The following is a 19,969-nucleotide window of genomic DNA, read 5'->3' on the forward strand; positions in this document are numbered from 1 at the left end:
TGTGTCACAGGCCATTTGTTACTCATAAAAATTCAAATATTTTAAAGAATTTGACTCTTTTCATCAACGTACTATTATCCCCAGTTTACAGTTCCAAAACGGAGGTACAGAACAGTTAAGTAACTTGTCTAACACCAGATAGCTAGTGAGTGACAGAAGAGGATTCAAAACTAGACAGTGTGGATCCAGGCTTGTGCTTCTAACTCGATGTCATACTGCCTCTACAGCAAATATAGTACAGGTGAGACCCACTGTCCTTGAAGCTGCCATGCCTACTCTTACAGTCCTTCCCACACTTGTGGAAGATCCTCACAGGTTCTGCAAACTGCATTCCAACTACTCTGGATTCCCCATCTTCTGTTTTTGCATCCCTTCTCCCATCACTGCCTTAGCCATGTCCTCTGACTCTGGCCTTGTCTCCACCTAGACCACAATTCACACTTCTCACTGGGCAGTGCTTTTTAAAATATGTTGGGGAAATATACAGCTGGATTCAATTCAACCACGAATCACTTTGTTGCCACTGGGTTGGCCTCAGGAATAAAATATTAGTTTGGATCCTGTTGCCAGAATAACTACTGACGTTCTTCAGGCTATCTAAAAGCCTGACCTTCCAGGGTTACTCACCTACCAGCAAGAAGCATATGTAAATTTACAACTTTTGATAACTTGGCAACTGTATGTCCTAAAAAACTCAGGAAATGTTGGCCACATAAATTTTGATAAGAACTGTACATAACTTTAAAAAATTCATCTGAAAATTGAAAAACCACTTTTATATGTCCAGAATGCTTTTATATTTAAAAATTATATTTTATATTTTCCCCCTCAGTGATCATCTCTTGATTACTAAAGGAATAACAAGAGTAAACAGCTTGTCATTTGGATATGCACGTAGGCCAGTGAGAGGTATTGAGAAACCAGTACTTTAGAAAAATTGTAAGTTCCACACTACAAGGAGGTGGAGACATGATCAGCATCAGTCTTTCTGACAGTGGCCTTAGGGATGTTAATTTTCGTTCCCTTTCTCCTATCTTTTTCAGGGATAAGGTGCTTTCTAGAAGCACTTTCTTTTTCTTTTAGCAATGTCTTCACCAGCATGTGACTCTCAATTTACTGGGCCCATAGGCTTTCTTTTCATATGTTCTGTTGGACATAGAATGCCCCCAATTTAGATATTTTAGAGACTTTTGAAAGCCACTCCCGCTATCTGGATTCCTCCTCTCTGGGCAGGATATCTCTGTAAGAAAGGCAGCAGCCCCAGGCAAGGGGTTATAGATAAAACTCCCATCTTCCTGGGACAGAGTATGTGGGGGAAGGGGCGGTTGTGGGCGCAGCTTCAGCAGACTTAAACATTCCTGCCTTCCAGCTCTAAAGAGAGCAGCGGATCTCCCAGCACAGCATTCGAGCTCTGGTAAGGGACAGAGTGCCTTCTCATGTTGGTCCCTGACCCCCATACCTCCTGACTGGGAAACATCTCCCAGCAGGGGTAGAGAGATACCTCATACAAGAGAGCTCCAGCTGATATTTGGCAGGTGCCCCTCTGGGATGAAGCTTCCAGAGGAAGGAGCAGGCAGTAATTTTTGCTGTTCTCCAGCCTCCGCTGGTGATACCCAGGCAAACAGGGTCTGAAGTAAACCCCCAGCAAACTCCAGCAGAACTGCAGAAGAGGGGCCTGTTAGAAGGAAAACTAACAAACAGAAAGTGATAGCATCAACATCAACAAAAAGGATGACCACGCAAAAACTCCATCCAAAGGTCACCAACGGCAAAGACCAAAGGTAAATAAATCCACGAAGATGAGGAAAAACCAGCACAAAAAGGCTGAAAATTCCAAAAACCAGAATGCCTCTTTTCCTCCAAAGGATCGCAACTCTTTGCCAGCAAAGGAACAAAATTGGATGAAGAATGAGTTTGATGAATTGACAGAAGTAGGCTATAGAAGGTGGGTAATAACAAACTCCTCCGAGCTAAAGGAGCATGTTTTAACCCAATGCAAGGAAGCTAAGGAGCTTTAAAAAAAGGTTAGAGTAATTGCTAACTAGAATAACCAGTTTAGAGAAGAACATGAATGACCTGATGAAGCTGAAAAACACACCATGAGAACTTCGTGAAGCATACACAAGTATCAATAGCCAAATTGATCAAGTGGAAGAAAGGATATCAGAGATTGAAGATCAACCTAATGAAATAAAGTATGAAGACAAGATTAGAGAAAAAAGAATAAAAAGGAACAAACAAAGCCTCTAGGAAATATGGGACTACATGAAAAGACCAAACCTACATTTGATTGGTGTACTTGAAAGTGATGGGGAGAATGGAACCAAGTTGGAAAACACACTTCAGGATATTATCAAGGAGAACTTCCCCAACCTAGCAAGACAGGCCAACATTCAAATTCAGGAAATACAGAGAACAACACAAAGATACTCCTTGAGAAGGGCAACCCTAAGACACATAATTATGAGATTCACCAAGGTTGAAATGAAGGAAAAAATATTAAGGGCAGCCAGAGAGAAAGGTTGGGTTACCCACAAAGGGAAGCCCATCGGACTAAAAGCGGATCTCTCTGTAGAGACCTTACAAGCCAGAAGAGAGTGAGGGCCAATGTTCAACATTCTTAAAGAAAAGAATTTTCAACCCAGAATTTTATATCCAGCCAAACTAAGCTTCATAAGTGAAGGAGAAATAAAATTCTTTACAGAGAAGCAAATGCTGAGAGAGTCTGTCACCACCAGTCCTGCCTTACAAGAGCTCCTGAAGCAGGTACTAAATATGGAAAGAAACAACCAGTACCAGCCACTGCAAAAACATACCAAAATGTAAAGACCATCGACACTATGAAGAAACTGCATCAACTAATGGGCAAAATAACCAGCTAGCATCATAATGACAGGATCAAATTCACACATAACAATATTAACCTTAAATGTAAATGAGCTAAATGCCCCAATTAAAAGACACAGACTGGCAAATTGGATAAAGAGTCAAGATCCATTGGTGTGCTGTATTCAGAAGACCCAGCTCATGTGCGAAGACACGCATAGGCTCAAAATAAAGGGATGGAGGAAGATTTACCAAGCAAATGGAAAGTAAAAAAAAGTAGGGGTTGCAATCCTAGTCTCTGATAAAAGGACTTTAAAGAAACAAAGATCAAAAAAGACAAAGAAGGTCATTATATAATGGTAAAGGGATCAATGCTAACAATCCTAAATATATATGCACCCAATACAGGAGCACCCATATTCATAAAGCAAGTTCTTAGAGACCTATAAGGAGATTTAGACTCCCACACAATAATAGTGGGAGGTTTTAACATCCCACTGTCAATACTGGACAGATCAATGAGACAGAAAATTAACAAGGATATTCAGGACTTGAACTCAGCTCTGGACCAAGCAGACCTAATAGACATCAACAGAACTCTACACCCCAAATCAACAGAATATACATTCTTCTCAGCATCACACAGCACTTATTCTGAAATAGACCACATAATTGGAAGTAAAACACTCCTCAGCAAATGGAAAAGAACAGAAATCATAACAAACAGTCTCTCAGACCACAGTGCAATCAAATTAGAGCTCAGAATTAAGAAACTCACTGAAAACCACACAACTACATGGAAACTGAACAACCTGCTTCGGAATGACTACTGAGTAAATAACAAAATTAAGGCAGAAATAAATAAGTTCTTTGAAACCAAAGAGAACAAAGACACAATGTACCAGAATCTCTGGGACACAGCTAAAGCAGTGTTTACAGGAAAATTTATAGCACTAAATGCCCACAGGAGAAAGTGGGAAATATCTAAAATCGACATCCTAACATCTCAATTTAAAGAACTGGAGAAGCAAGAGCAAACAAATTCAAAAGCTAGCATAAGACAAGAAATAACTAAGATCAGAGCAGAACTGAAGGAGATAGAGACATGAAAAATCCTTCAAAAAAATCAATGAATCCAGGAGCTGGTTTTTTTTTTTTTTTTTTTTTTTTTTTTTTTTTTTTTTTTTTTTTTTTGAGACGGAGTCTTGCTCTGTCTCCCAGGTTGGAGTGCAGTGGCGCCATCTCGGCTCACTGCAAGCTCCGCCTCCCGGGTTCACGCCATTCTCCTGCCTCAGCCTCCCAAGTAGCTGGGACTACAGGCGCCCGCCAACACGCCCGGCTAATTTTTTGTATTTTTAGTAGAAACGGGGTTTCACCGTGTTAGCCAAGATGGTCTCGATCCAGGAGCTGGTTTTTTGAAAAAATTAACAAAATAGACCGCTAGCCAGACTAACAAATAAGAAAAGAGAGAAGAATCAAATAGACACAATAAAAAATGATAAAGGGGAGATCACCACTGATCACACAGAAATACAAATCCCATCAGAGAATACTATAAACACCTCTACACAAGTAAACGGGAAAATCTAGAATAAATGGATAAATTCCTGGACACACACACCCTCCCAGGACTAAACCAGGAAGAAGTCGAATTTCTGAATAGATCAATAACAAGCTCTGAAATTAAGGCAGTAATTAATAGCCTACCAACCAAAAAAAATGCCCATGACCAGGCGGATTCACAGCCAAATTCTAACAGAGGTACAAAGAGGAGCTGGCAGCATTCCTTCTAAAACTATTCCAAACAATAGAAAAACAAGGACTCCTCCCTAACTCATTGTATGAGGCCAGCATCATCCTGATACCAAAACCTGGCAGAAACACAACAAAAAGAGAAAATTTCAGGCCAATATCCCTGATAAACATTGATGCGAATTTCCTCAATAAAATACTGGCAAACCAAATCCAGCAGCACATTAAAAAGCTTATCCACCACGATCAAGTTGGCTTCATCCCTGGGATGCAAGGCTGGTTCAACATATGCAAATCAATAAACGTAATCCATCACATAAACAAAACCAATGACAAAAACCAAATGATTATCTCAGTAGATGCAGAAAAGGCCTTCGATAAAATTCAACACCCCTTCATGCTAAAAACTCTCAATAACCTAGGTATTGATGGAACATATCTCAAAATAATAAGAGCTATTTCTGACAAACCGACAGCCAATATTATATTGAATGGGCAAAAGCTGGAAGCATTCCCTTTGAAAACCAACACAAGACAAGGATACCCTCTCTCACCACTCCTATTCATCATAGTATTGGAAGTTCTTGCCAGGGCAATCAGGCAAGAGACAGAAATAAAGTGTATTCAAATAGGAAGAGAGGAAATCAAATTATCTCTGTTTGCAGATGACATGATTGTATATTTAGAAAACCCCATTGTCTCAGCCCAAAATCTCCTTAAGCTAATAAGAAACTTCAGCAAAGTCTCAGGACACAAAATCAATGGCAAAAATCACAAGCATTCCTATACACCAATAATAGACAGATAGTCAAATCATGAGTGAACTCCCATTCACATGCTACATAGAGAATAAAATACCTAGAAATACAACTTACAAGGCATGTGAAGGACCTCTTCAAGGAGAACTACAAACCACCGCTCAAGGAAATAAGAGAGTACACAAACAAATGAAAAAACCTTCCATGCTGATGCATAGGAAGAATCAATATCGTGAAAATGGCCATACTGCCCAAGGTAATTTATAGATTCAATGCTATTCCCATCAAGCTACCATTGACTTTCTTCACAGAATTGGAAAAAAACTACTTTAAATTTCATATGGAAGCAAAAAAGAGCCCATATAGCCAAGACAATTCTAAGCAAAAGGAACAAAGCTGAAGGCTTCACACTACCTGACTTCAAACTATACTACAAGGCTACAGTAACAAAAACAGCATGGTACTGGTACCAAAACAGAGATACAGACCAATAGAACAGAACAGAGGCCTCAGAAATAACACCACACATATACAACCATCTGATCTTTGACAAACCTGACAAAAACAAGCAATGGGGAAAGGATTCCCTATTTAATAAATGGTGTTGGGAAAACAGGCTAGCCATATGCAGAAAACTGAAACCGGACCCCTTCCTTACACCTTATATAAAAATTAACGCAAGATGTATTAAAGATTTAAATATAAGACCTAAAACCATAAAAACCCTAGAAGAAAACCTAGGCAATACCATTCAGGACATAGGCATGGGCAAAGACATCATGACTAAAACACCGAAAGCAATGGCAACAAAAGCCAAAATAGACAAATGGGATCTAATTAAACTAAAGAGCTTCTGCAAAGCAAAAGAAACTATCATCAGAGTGAACAGGCAACCTACAGAATGGGAGAAAATATTTGCAATCTATCCATCTGATAAAGAGCTAATATCCAGAATCTACAAGGAACATAAACAAATTTACAAGAAAAAAAACAACCCCATCAAAAAGTGGCGAAGGATATGAACAGACACTTTTCAAAAGAAGACATCTGGCCAGGCACAGTGGCTCACGCCTGTAATCCCAACATTTTAGGAGGCTGAGGCAGGCAGATCACAAGGTCAGGAGTTCAAGACTTCCATGGCCAACGTAGGGAAACACTGTCTCTACTAAAAATACAAAAATTAGCCGGGCGTGGTGGCAGGCACCTGTAATCCCAGCTACTCAGGAGGCTGAGGCAGGAGAATCACTTGAAACTGGAAGGTGGAGGTTGCAGTGAGCTGAGATTGCGCCACTGCACTCCAACCTAGGCAAAAGAGCAAAACTCCGTCTCAAAAAAAAAAAAAAAGAAAAGAAAAGAAAAAAAGAAGACATTTATGCAGCCAACAAACATATGAAAAAAAACTCATCATCACTGGTCATTAGAGAAATGCAAATCAAAACCACAATGAGATACCATCTCACGCCAGTTAGAATGGCAATCATTAAAAAGTCAGGAAACAACAGATGCTGGAGAGGATGTAGAGAAATAGGAATGCTTTTACACTTCAATCATTGTGGAAGACAGTGTGGCAATTCTCAAGGATCTAGAACTAGAAATACCATTTGACCCAGCAATCCCATTACTGGATATATACCCCAAGGATTATAAATCATTCTACCATAAAGACACATGCACATGTATGTTTATTGAAGCACTATTCACAATAGCAAAGACTTGGAACCAACCCAAATGTCCATCAATCTTAGACTGGATAAAGAAAATGTGGCATGCATAGTCCAGGCACAGTGGCTCACGCCTGTAATCCCAGCACTTTGGGAGGCCGAGAGGGGCAGATCACCTGAGGTCGGGAGTTTGAGATTAGTCTGACCAACATGAAGAAACCCTGTCTCTACTAAAAATACAAAAAATTAGCCGGGCATGGTGGCACATGCCTATAATTCCAGCTACTCGGGAGGCTGAGACAGGAGAATCACTTGAACCCAGGAGGTGGAGGTTGTGGTGAGCCAAGATTGTGCTGTTACACTCCAGCCTGGGCAACAAGAGTGCAACTCCGTCTCAAAAAAAAGAAAAAAGAAAAGAAGGAAGGAAGGAAGGAAGGAAGGAAAGAAAGAAGGAAAGAAAGAAAGAAAGAAAGAAAGAAAGAAAGAAAGAAAGAAAGAAAGAAAGAAAGAAAGAGAAAGAAAGAAAGAAAATGTGGCACATACACTCCACGGAATACTATGCAGCCTTAAAAAAGAATGAGTTCGTGTCCTTTGCAGGGATATGAGTGAAGCTGGAAACCATCATTCTCAGCAAACTAACACAGGAACAGAAAACCAAACACCACATGTTCTCACTGATAAGTGGGAGTTGAACAATGAGAACGTATGGGCACAGGGAGGGGAACATCACACACCGGGGCCTGTTGGGGGGTGGGGGGCTACGGGAGGGATAGCATTAGGAGAAATACCTAATGTAGATCATGGGTTGATGGGTGCAGCAAACCACCGTGGCACATGTATACCTATGTAACAAAACTGCATGTTCTGCACAAGTAACCCAGAACTTAAAATATAATAATAATAAATAATAAATAACGAGAAGGTTTACTTTGGACTTTCAGGAAGCAAACACAATGGCAGGAAAAAATAGCTTTTTTAGAAATATCATAAAGACAACTTTTCAAGTTTTATGGTCATTTAAATTTAAGTTTCTAAAAGTGCTTTGACAATCATAGGTGTCCCTGTAAAAATTTATTAATGTTATACTAAATATCAGTTTACAATTTTAGAAGAGCTATATATTTTAGAAAACATCCCATATAAGACATAAAAATTTATAATGTAAAATGTAAAAAAAAAAAAACGAAAGCTACTGCCATATATATGGTGTAAAATAAACTTTCCTTCCAGAAGTAAAGAAATTATTTTGCTACCTGATTGGTAGCTGGGTAATGGTTGGTTAAACATATCTGTGCTTGGTAACTTTTTACTTTGTTTAGAAGACTGAATGGTGACAATACTGTACTCATTTTGAAAATATACCTGTTGAAATCAGGCCAAGCGCTAGGCCTCGGCGATCGTCAAAATACTGGCACGTAATGGTCACTGTTGCAGTGTATAATAAACCACATCCAAGACCTAAGCATGAGAAGACATTGCATAAATTAAGACACTGCATTACTTCAATGCAAGAGAAAAAAGGAAAAACAAGTATGTCCAATAAGACATTCCATTACTCACTGGCTAAAACTGTTACAAGTACAGACTTCTAGATTCCTTCCATGTGTGTAGCCCCAATAGACACCATTGGGCAGCCTCATTTTTCACCCCACACCCACCTTAAGATCAGGGTCCAGTAAAAAAGTATCCAATTTCTAAAGCATGAATGAATAACGCCAATGTAAATTAAGAGATTATGGAGAAAGAAAGAAAATGGCTAAATTCACATACCAAATAGCAAATTTGATCAAGTTTGCCCCTTAGAGATCTATGCCTTTTCCAAGTCCTTGCCCCCAGCTCAGTGTTCTTCCTCTTCTAAGTCCTCTAAACAACTTTTTAAAATACACTTGATCACTCAAAGCTATTTTGTTAGAGTTTAGCCTGCACAACCCAGTCTGCAATATGAAGGCCCTGTGGGGTTCTCATATCATCTCACCACAGTGAAATTTATATCTGTAAGTCTTCATCTTTTAGAGGTGCATATTACCTTATTTAGAAGTAAAATGTAGTAATGTCTTTACTTTAAAATACTTTCACCAAAAAAAGGAAGCACATACAACAAAATACTGACAACTATTGGTGAGCATATGGTTGTTTGCTATACTATTCTCCACTTTTCTGTAAATTTGAAATTATTTTATAATTAGCAACAAAAAAAATGTTGCAACTAAATTTCTCTTCCTGAATCCCAAGGGTAATATTTATCTCCAGATCATCTCCAAGGCTCTCGTTTGTTAGCTTAATATTTTCTTCCCTTTTAAGAATCTGACAACCCCAGTTTGTTTTTCATATAATTCTCCGTTGGCCCTCAGTCATTTACTTTATGCTTTTCTTCCACAACATTATCTGTTCTTGAGGATCACTCTAAAACAACAAATAAGCCATAGTCTAATAATTGAATTTTAACTATGGCCTATTATGTGAATTATTAAGGTCATTTTCCTTACTTAAAATAGCTACCTGGACTATGATTTAAAAGAATACATGAATTTAACAAATACACTGCATAAACATTTTAGGAAATCAGCACTTAACCCATGACTCAGATGATTATCCATGATTGCACACAGAGTCTTATTAATGAAATGAGAGAGATTAAAACAACTAGACTTTAAATAACCCTTTAAAAATAGAGTGCCCTTTTATGTCATTTATGGGGAAAAAAATACTCTCAAAATCTAAGACATGAGTTGGATTAATTTATATAGTTGTCATTACTACACAGAGGACACTTCAAAACATGAAATAAGAACTGTTTCTAACCAATCAATTTTGTGAAGCCAAAAAGTGTCACCCTTAACTAAGACTATTTCTGAAAGCCTTTGGAGGCGGTTTTATTGTAAATAATGCAAAGTTACATGCTTTCTGTGATTCCGTTGTCAGAGCTGTGTCAAAGGTTAAGCATTGAAGACATGAAAAAAAGACATTTCAGGTTACTAAGTGTCAATGCCAAAAAAGTTGAAACAGCAACTTCTAAACTTTAAATGTTATACTAAAATGATTCTGCACAGAATTGCATCTTACAAATGTTACCATTAGACTGAACCCTTCTTATTTTTCTAAAGAGCTCATGATACAGGAATGAGATTTTAGACTGTGTAATAATTTCCTGTCACTTTTTTTTCAATTTGATACTCTATTTCAAATGGTAACAGAATGAAAGTGCCAGTGTTCATTATTATCCCATTTATTTATCCCACAAACATTCCATGAGCCCTATACTATGAGCCTACTGATGAAATAAAACTGTGAAGAAATCAACCATGGTGGTAAATATTAATAATTTGCCAGCAAGCAGTAACTCACAGGTCCCCAATAATTACCGTGGTGAGAGATATTTTTATTAATTGAAATCTAACTCAACTCTTTATTTTATTGTTATCTTGCTTGACATCATTTAGTCCTCACAAGACCCACACGAGGTAGGTTTCTTAGCCTGCCTTCACAGATGAGGGAGGGTACAGTCATTCGTGGAGATGAAGGAGCTTGCTCAAACTCACAGAACCTGTGTCTGCTGACCTGAAGTCCAGTGCTCCCTCCATGAGCTGACAGTTTCCTCTTAGTCACTGAGAATCAGAACCTATTGCCAAATCAGAGCTATGTACGTCCTCAGACCTGAGCCTGTTTTCTGACCCAGAATCCACTAAATGAAGGAAAGGCCAGGACTCTAGGAGCAAGGACACTGCAACAAACATGATGACAAGTTGGTATATATGGAATGATAACGTGAGTCTTTCCCCAGAGAGAACTATGCCATCTATTTAAGTAACTGTACACTGAGGAAAGTGAAATACATTTTGAACATTGTTGTTAGAGACATGAAGAGTTTGCATGGCTTCCCCTTAGAGTGGGCTTACATGGGGCAGGTAATATATGGGATTATGCCCCAACTGCCCAGCCAATGGTCCTTTCCCCAGTCCCTGATATTTAATTATAGCACATATACACAAGAGCTGATAGAACTCCCTACATTGTTCTTTGGTCCCTTGGACAAAGCAATAAGAGTTATCATTCCCTACAACATCATCATAGTGAGGAAAACCAAGTGAAAGCCCTGTAACTCCACCATCAGCGGCAATAGCCATAAGTGTAAGCCTAAGCCAATATCAAATCCCATATAAATGGACTACTGAGTGTCAGACTGAGCGTCTCTAAGTATCAGATGAAGTCTCCTAGCTTTGTTAATTTAGTTAGTAATATTTTTACTTCTCTGAGCTTCACTTTCCCTCTCTGTAAAATGGGTTCTTGTGAAGAGGAAATGAGATCATATAAAGCATTTAGCACAGTCTCTATCATATGATAAGTACACAGTGAATATTAGTTGCTACATTTTCTATTATTTATTATTGGAGAAATATTTCCAGGCAGAAAAAAGGAATAGTGATAGTCAATAAAATTAGCTCCTTTCAGGCATTAAGAAGAAACTTGAAAGCTGGAGGCCATCTTTTTCTAAGTCCCTACCAACAGCCCCTAGAAATACCAAGTTTGGTGATTTTTAACACTGAACCTAATTAGTGTAATGACATGACAAGGATATCTTCCCGAATTTTCAGTACTCTAAGGCCCTGCGCCTCCTATGCTTTCCTCCCCTGTAACCAGTATCATCCCACCACTCAGCTTTCTTCACTCATGTCTTATCTCTAAAAAAAATAGTAATACATGCTTTCAAATCTACTTTTTACTTGTGCTGTGGCTTTTGACTTGGGTCCACAGCAACAGATGCTATGGAATGCAAACAGCTGTTTGTGAACACAAACAGCTTCAAAGAATCTTGCTTGACTGCCCAATAGGAAAAGGGCCACTTCATAATTTAGTGAGAAGTGACAGATGTCAATAACACCCAAGTTTTATGTTCCCCTCTCACTTTTCCCATACGTGCTATAGAGAGACAAGGGCTGAGATGAAAAACTTCCCTGTGCCTTGCAAGGAGACAGAGTATGGATTGTTTGTTCTTTCAAACATTTTGATTCACTGGGCAGGTTTTTTTCACTAAAGCAACAGTTTTTGGAGAAGTGGTTATTGAAAGTAAATTATTAGTGAGCATTTTCACTCCTTTACATTAACTGGATCATAAACCTGGCACTGGTGAAATGATGTGTATCTCTTGAAGGTTAGGAAAGTCATAGTGATGAGGTTCCTTACCTACAACAATGCCATAGGAAAAAAACAGAAAGTAGATATTGGGAGCAAAACTGCTCAACATCAGGCCTCCAGCCACCATGAAGCCACTGAAGATTGTGACAGGTCTTGCTCCAAAAGATGAGACACAGAGACTGCAGACAGGACCTAAAAAAAGAAATGAAACCTTCACTTATTATCATATGATCCATCCATCTTAAGTTCAAAATGATTCTTTCCACCATAAAACAACAAAAATAAAATACACTGAATATTTATGATATGCAGACACTATATGAGGCAGCTCACATGAACAATCTCATCTCATTTTCATCTTACTGCAGCCCTGGGATGTGGATACTACTGTTAGTCCCATTCTTTTTGATAATGAAATTAAAGGATGATATTATCACATAGGTAAAATGGAGGTTCTGGAGTCAGATTTTATTCAAATTCTAGCCCTACTACTTGGTAGCTATTCGGTCTTGGGCAACTTATTTGATCATTCTGTGCCTTAGTTTCCTCATCTGAAAACGGGAATTATAATAGTACCCACCTGACCGTGTTACTGTGCCCTGTTGACTGACAGGCAAAAGTGACCATCACCTGGAATTGTTCTACACGTAAGTGGGCAACAGCTCATGCAACAGAATTTAAGTGATAGTGAAATTCTTTCCTACTAGGACTGTACTCAGAAGTACAGAACTTAATGTACTAGAAATAAAAGGACATTAAGGGTTATTTAGCCCAACAGTCTCATTTAACATGGAAGGAAACTGAAGCTCAAAGAAGCTGTTCAAGTCAATGGTAGAAGAAAGACCAAGGATTTGAAAGCAAAGAGAAGTATATCTGAACTGAGTTGACAACCTTTCAAGTTGATCTCCAATTTTCAAAAACCACACCTACCAGAATGGCTAAAGACAGACAATACTGTTAGCAAGAAAGCGGTAGGAACAGAATTCTCACACACTGCTGGCAGTGTTTACTAAAGCCGAACACAACACGCTGTAAAACCCAGAAGTTTCAATTCTATGTGGAATTCAATTCCACATAAACACCTAGAGTTATATACATAATTATATGGCAGTGAAAATGATCTACAACTACACACATTAAGGGTGTATCACACAAACACAATGTAAATGAAAGACACAATGTAAATGAAAGACACCCAACATAAAAAGTACAACCCATATACTTTCAATTATAAAAACTACAGAAACAAGCAAAACTAATCTGTGTTAGAAGTCAGGATACTGGCTATCTTTAGTAGGGGCTGGGGAGTTATAATCAGAAGAGCGCAAAGCCAAACTTGCGGGGTATTGCTCATGTTCTTGTTCTTGGCATGAATGTAATGATTATATGAGTGTATTCAGTTCATGAGCATTCATCAAGCTATACTGTCATGATACATACACTTTTCTGTATGTATGTGTCTTTTACCACTTTTTGAAGCAACCTCAGAGAAACAATGGAATCCATCATGGTCTCACTGTTTGTAAATGACAGAGGTAGGTTCCAATAACCCATGCACTATGCTCTTACATTCTTCCCAATACCAGAGAACTTCTTATACACATATTTAAGACCAGTTTATGGCCCCTGAGATACACTGAGATCATAGCTCCTGATGCTTAAGGCTCTCCCACATTCCTTCCTGGCCATAAATTGGACCCTCACATTTTCAGGCCCTCTTGTGTGAGTCAGCGCAGAAGAGGAGACTGATACATTTGCATGACAAATAGAGGGAAATATTCTGTGCCAGTATTTTAAAAGGAAAATCCATTTGAAAGACCAAATTTATCATCCAATAGTTGGGCTGTCTGTACACCCAATGAGAAATACTTAGATACTTCAAAAATAGAAACAGTTTTAAGAGTCTAATTTTACAAATGAATGTCTGACAGCATAAGGCATGACCCTTCTCTGTTGTTACCAAACTACATTGACATTGAGTTTCAGTGTTCACAAATTTTACAACACATTGGAATTGAAACACACAGAGATTATTCCTGGCATACTTGAAAAGTTTCAAGTTTCATCCTCAAAATAGGACTTTATGCTCTTTAATGCATGCTAATTCCATGAGGAAGCCTCAGAGCCTGGGAGTGTGGGGGCAAGATGGAGGAGTAATAATTTTCATAGCATGTACAACCAAAGCCACTGCTGTATGAAATATACAGCATCATTATCAACTATGTGATAAATTCTTAAGTCACTTTTTTTGCCTAACAAATGATTTTTTTTGAAGAACAATTTAAGCATTAGGAAAAAATGAACAGAAATTCTCTTACAGTGGAAACAGCAAATGGAAACAGGTTTTAAAATTCTCTACTTTCACACTGCCATCTGCTGCTGATTTAGAGAAATATATCGTTAGGTCAGAGATTAAAGACAAAAAATTTTAGAGCTGAAATTTTGGAAGTTGAAAACGGTCTAAACACCTCAATTTAAAAATGGTGAAACTGGAACTCAGAAAGATCATGTGATTTGACCAAGAGTCCATAGCTAGCCAATGACAGGTCTAAGGCCAAAGTCAGACCAGCATTCTCCCTGATTGAGAAATAGTTCAATTGGGATCTTAATTTTTTCCTAGAAATCAAATTACTAGTAAAGAACATCAAGGTACTGTTAGAGTAGGTAGTTAGGCAGACATGAGCAGGGCAGGAGAGCCCTCGCCTCACCCAGGAATTTCCAGTAACCATCAGGTGATGGTCAGATGTTTATTAAACTGTTTTTCTGAAATGATAATTGGCCACAGCCAACACCAGGGGAAGAGAGTCTCCCAGTAGACAGAAAACACCTGGAGCTGGTGATCAGCAGCTTCCCAATAAGATCTCAGGAGTTGGACAAGTGGACTCTGGCATGCTCACTAAGAGGCAAAATGGTGGATGTACGACCTTCCTCTGGGGGCATTTGACTGGTAAAGGAAAACTGCCCCTACGGAGCATGAGCACAGCCTCAGTAAACACACTATGCACGTGGTCACCCTCCCAAATGACCAACACTGCCTATGCGGCAGTTGAGCAACAGCCAACCATGAGGGAAGAATCAAGAGAGAAGGAAAAACCCCAGAACCATGCCAACTTGTAAAACCCCAAGTCAAGGGCTGAATGGGGCACCTGAATCTCTCAAGTTGCCCACATGGCCCTCTTCCAAGTGTAAATACTTCCTTTCACTCCTGCTCTAAAACTTTTTAATAAACTCTCACTCCGGCTCTAAAACTTGCCTTGGTCTCTTTCTCTGCTTTAAACCCACTTCTGCCCCCTGGCGGAATTCTTTCCTCCAAGGAAGCAAGGATCAAGTCTGCTGCAGACCTGTATGGATTCACCACTGGTAATGGTACTTTTGTTAATGTCTTATAGATAACATAGCTTTATGAACTTATGTTAGATGAAAACATAAAATTTATAATCACTTGGTGTTCAATAGTTTAGAGCAAAATTATTTTACCCTTATCCTTAGAACCTGGGTTTATTTATAGATTCTATTCACATAGATTTAAAACACAATAGCCTCATATTTCAGCAATAACAAGACAAAATGTATCAAAGTGACCATCAAGTCACATCTGCAAAATGTGATATATTTATGTATTTAGCTCTTTGTAGTAACTGTGCAAGGCCTCAAGATGATAAACCATCTATTATTCCTCAGCACTGGATGAGTTTCAAGAGACAGATTAAATCAAAGGGCTACTTTCAGGAGATTTCTTACAATGCAAAGTGAAAACTTTGCAGAAGGGAACTTTGGAACAAAAGTTAGTTTACCTGTGACATGAACCAGTGATTCCACACCTTTGAACCTGAACAATTTTAGGGAAAAAAAGGGGGGAAAAAGGGGCGAGGGTTCCTAATGTTTTATTTTCACAAGATACTTTAAAAATATAATAACTGGCCGGGCATGGTGGCTCCAGCCTGTAATCCCAGCACTTTGTGAGGCCAAGGCAGGTGGAACACCTGAGGTCAGGAGTTCAAGACCAGGTTGGCCAACATGGCGAAACCCTGCCTCTACTAAAAATACAAAAATTAGCCAGGTGTGATGACACATGCCTGTAATCCCAGCTACTCGGTAGGCTGAGGCAGGAGAATTGCATGAACCGGGAAAGTGGAGGTTGCAGTGAGCTGGGATCACGCCACTGTGCTCCAGCCTGGGCAATGAGCAAAACTCTTGTCTCAAAAAAAAAAAAAAAGTAATAACCATCTATTATTACTACTGCTTAATTAGAGAAGAAGAAATGTTTAAATAAGCAAATAGTGAGAAGGATGTAATTCCGGAATAAAATGCAAGACAGTAAGAAGATAATAGAACTTCACACACACACACACACACACACACAGACACACACTCATACATTTCATCTATCATTGCCTTTATATTCATTTTGCCTTTGGTGAAAGTTTTTCCTGAACTTACCACTGCCTGCGTATTAGTGTTCAAGAGCCAATATTATTGTTGTCAGTATCGGTGTTTAGAAGCCACTATTGCCTCAGCCTCCCAAGTTACCACCACTCCTGGCTAATTAAAAAAAAAAAAATTATAGAGACAGGGTCTCATTATGTTGCCCAGGCTGGTCTTAAACTCCTGGTCTCAAGTGATCCTCCTGCCTCAGCCTCCCAAAGCTCTAAGTATTACAGGCATGAGCCACTACACCCAGCGCAGTGTGTGTTTATTATACCTATAGCTCATCTAAACTGGAATAAGCCACATTTCAGGTGCCCAGTAGCCACATGTGCCCACCCTACTGGACAGCACAGTACTAGAATCTCATATCATGTTAGAAAAGGACACAGAGAAATCAAACACAATCGAGGACTTAGACAAGAGGCAAAACAAACTCGCATCAAGGGTTAAAATAAAACCCAAGGCCAAAAGCACCAAAAGAAAGGTTCAGACGGCTTGTTTGGGGATTTCATAAGAGGAAGAAAAACCAAGGCCACAGAACTAAGCCTTGAACTAGGCTGCGAAGTATGGTTATGTCAACAAAAGGGATGAACATCTATTCTAAATGGAGGGAACAGAAACATAACGTGATTTTTCAGTTTTTAATTTATTATAGGATAGTTTTGGGAATGAAATTATTCCCTTTAGGAAATAAACTCAACCTCCACGCACTTTTTTTTTTTAAAGTTTAGCTACTTTTATTATTATTTTTTAAATTTATTATTATTATACTTTAAGTTTTAGGGTACATGTGCACAATGTGCAGGTTAGTTACATATGTATACATGTGCCATGCTGATGCGCTGCACCCACTAACTCGCCCTCTAGCATTGGGTATATCTCCCAATGCTATCCCTCCCCCCTCCCCCCACCCCACAACAGTCCCCAGAGTGTGATGTTCCCCTTCCTGTGTCACACTTCTTTTTCCTAAAAAGTTTCAGAGAGTCCCAGGCGTAGAAGGATGGCCAGGTCTGCTGCAGTGAATACATAAGTTGGCTGATGCTACAGTGAGAAACAGAATATAGTAGTAACCGGGTTATGGACCTGCCATGCAGCAAGGATTTCCTAACAGAGTGGATGAGTTGGGCCTGTGAAGGTCCTACCTTTCCACCTAAAATTCAGGGAGCCCAAGGTGTGAGCTCCTCCAAATTGCAGGTTCCTCAATCCTTGCTCCAGCAAAGACTATAAATCTCAAGTTCATCTCCTTGAGAAAGAAAAAGGCACTAAGGAGCCACACCCACTCAAATTGTTGATCTCATATACCCTGACTGCCTTTCATTTTAGTGGGTTTGGTGGTATTTAGAGATGGCAGAAAGCTTAACCAAAACCTGGTCTTTATTCCTACCAATCTTAAAACTGCCTAGCACACTGGGAACCTGCCAATGCAACAGAATCCTTAAGAGAAGCAGGAATTCAGTACTCCTTGAAGGAGTTAACAGTGCTTAGGGGTAATGCCCAAACCCAGCTCTGCCAGCACTCATAACTCATTCAGCAAGTGGGCCTGGCCATACTGACTCATTATATTAACATGGTGATGCGTTTACTGACTCGTGTTATGAGTTTGAACACCTTTGGAGGAAGTGAAGACAAAAGGGAGAGGGCAAGGACTCTCAAATCTGCTTTGAGTACAAAACTGCAGACTAGATGTCCGTGCTATTTCCTGCTGTTTCAGCACTTGGGTAGTGTGAGAAACAGAACCACCGTTTCCTTGAATTTGGAGAACAATATCTAGCCAAAGGGTGTGTTAGCTCATCTTAAAACAATGCAAGGCCATGATAGCTCTCTAGTTCAGTTACCTTCCATTCCTCCCATATCAGTCAAGTTTCAACCAGAAAAACAAAACCAGTAGGAAGCATATATTAAGACATTTGTTGCAAGGAATTGGCTTACACGTTTGGCACAACCATACTAGGCAGCCAGACAATACCTGCCTAGCTAACCAAGTCAAAAATTTGCAGAGGAGGCCATTAGGAAGGGCATGTTGGAACTCTCAGGGATAGGCTGCAGCTACAATTACAAGCAGAACTTCTTCTTTTGGGAAAGCTCATTTCTGCTCTTAAAGCCTTTCAACAATTGAGCCAAATCCACCTAGATTTTCTAGGATAAGCTACCTTATTTAAAGTTAAGTGACTATGCACTTTATTCACATCTACAAAATAACTTCACAGCAACACCTAGATTGGTGTTTGAACAACTGGAGAATGTAACCTAGCCAAGTTGAAACATAAAACTGACCGACACACCTCCCAACACAATCCCTCCTTTCCAGCCAAATTTACTCCATGAGAACACAGCCTCTGCAGTACCAAATCCAGGCCTCTGCATAAAGGTAATTTGCATGGACTTCCCTCTCCCTGTCTATCTGCCTATGAAAGTCCGTCTTCCTATCTGGCCCATCTCAATAGCTTCCTCAAAGGCTATCCCTCTAAAACCTCAGAGATTGTTTTGCCATTGCTATTCTCCTTGATATTTGTGAATTCTCAAATTATTAGTTACCTTTTTTTTCTGTCTCTTCCCTGAGACTACAAACCTTTTAGAAACATGGATGGTGTTTTCTATATTGGCATCCCTAGCTCAGAGACCCTAGGAATATATGTAATGAGGATGAGCTCATTCACAATGTATAACCCAGGAGGGTAGGATCCTTCCTCCCCAGCTTTATTCATCCCAGGGATTATCTGGACAAACAAAGAATTCAAGCAAGGGGAAGAAGTATTTTCTTCTCAATTATTTAAGTCTCAAGGAAAACGAATTAGGAATTAAGATTATGAAGAGTATAAAGTCCAGAATTTCATGCCTTTTCACAGTTGTAATATGCTATTATGAGCTACTGTCCAAATCTAGGTTTGCCAAAGCCCAGGAGTAGGACTTTATGTTTCACATGCTTAGGCACAGTCTTGGCAAGGTTCCAGCTCCCTCTCCCACCCATACTTCCAAGAACTGTCTTCATCTTTCATCCTGAATGGTCCCTTTCTTTTGCAGGTTTACAGACAATTTACTTTTCATGATTTACACGGCATGAGTAGTGCCACACACAAGAAGAAATCTACAATAGTTCTCTTTATTTTAAAAATGTCAAAGCAAATCATATATCAGAGAGTTATCAAAAAGTGAAAGATTAAAATTTAAATATAGAGGGCTTAAGCCAGTGGTAGTTCCTAACTAAAAATCACTTTGGGGACTTTAAAAAATTCATGAGGCCAGGCACAGTAGCTTATGCCTGTAATCTCAACACTTTGGGAGGCTGAGGCAGGAGAATCCCTTGAGCCCAGGAGTTTGAGACCAGCCTGGGCCACATGGTGAGACCTTGTTTCTACAAAAAATAAGAAAAAAATAGTTGGGCATGGTGACATGCACCTGTAGTCCCAGCTA

General features: G+C 39.3%; 1 protein-coding gene across 3 annotated transcripts in view; it reads right to left on the reverse strand.

Annotated features, from left to right (window-relative positions):
- Positions 1-19,969, reverse strand: part of SLC16A9 (solute carrier family 16 member 9) — a 78,805-nt gene that overhangs the window by 7,887 nt on the left and 50,949 nt on the right. For all 3 annotated transcript variants that reach the window (XM_016918355.4, XM_507806.7, XM_054659634.2), the window contains exons 3-4: positions 12,179-12,322; positions 8,360-8,455 (exon numbers count right to left, since the gene is read on the reverse strand). In XM_016918355.4, the coding sequence (XP_016773844.1) occupies positions 8,360-8,455; positions 12,179-12,322 (240 nt within the window). The remainder of the gene's footprint in view (positions 1-8,359; positions 8,456-12,178; positions 12,323-19,969) is intronic.

The sequence above is a fragment of the Pan troglodytes genome, chromosome 8 (assembly GCF_028858775.2).
Source record: "Pan troglodytes isolate AG18354 chromosome 8, NHGRI_mPanTro3-v2.0_pri, whole genome shotgun sequence".
In the NCBI taxonomy this organism is placed as follows: Eukaryota; Metazoa; Chordata; class Mammalia; order Primates; family Hominidae; genus Pan; species Pan troglodytes.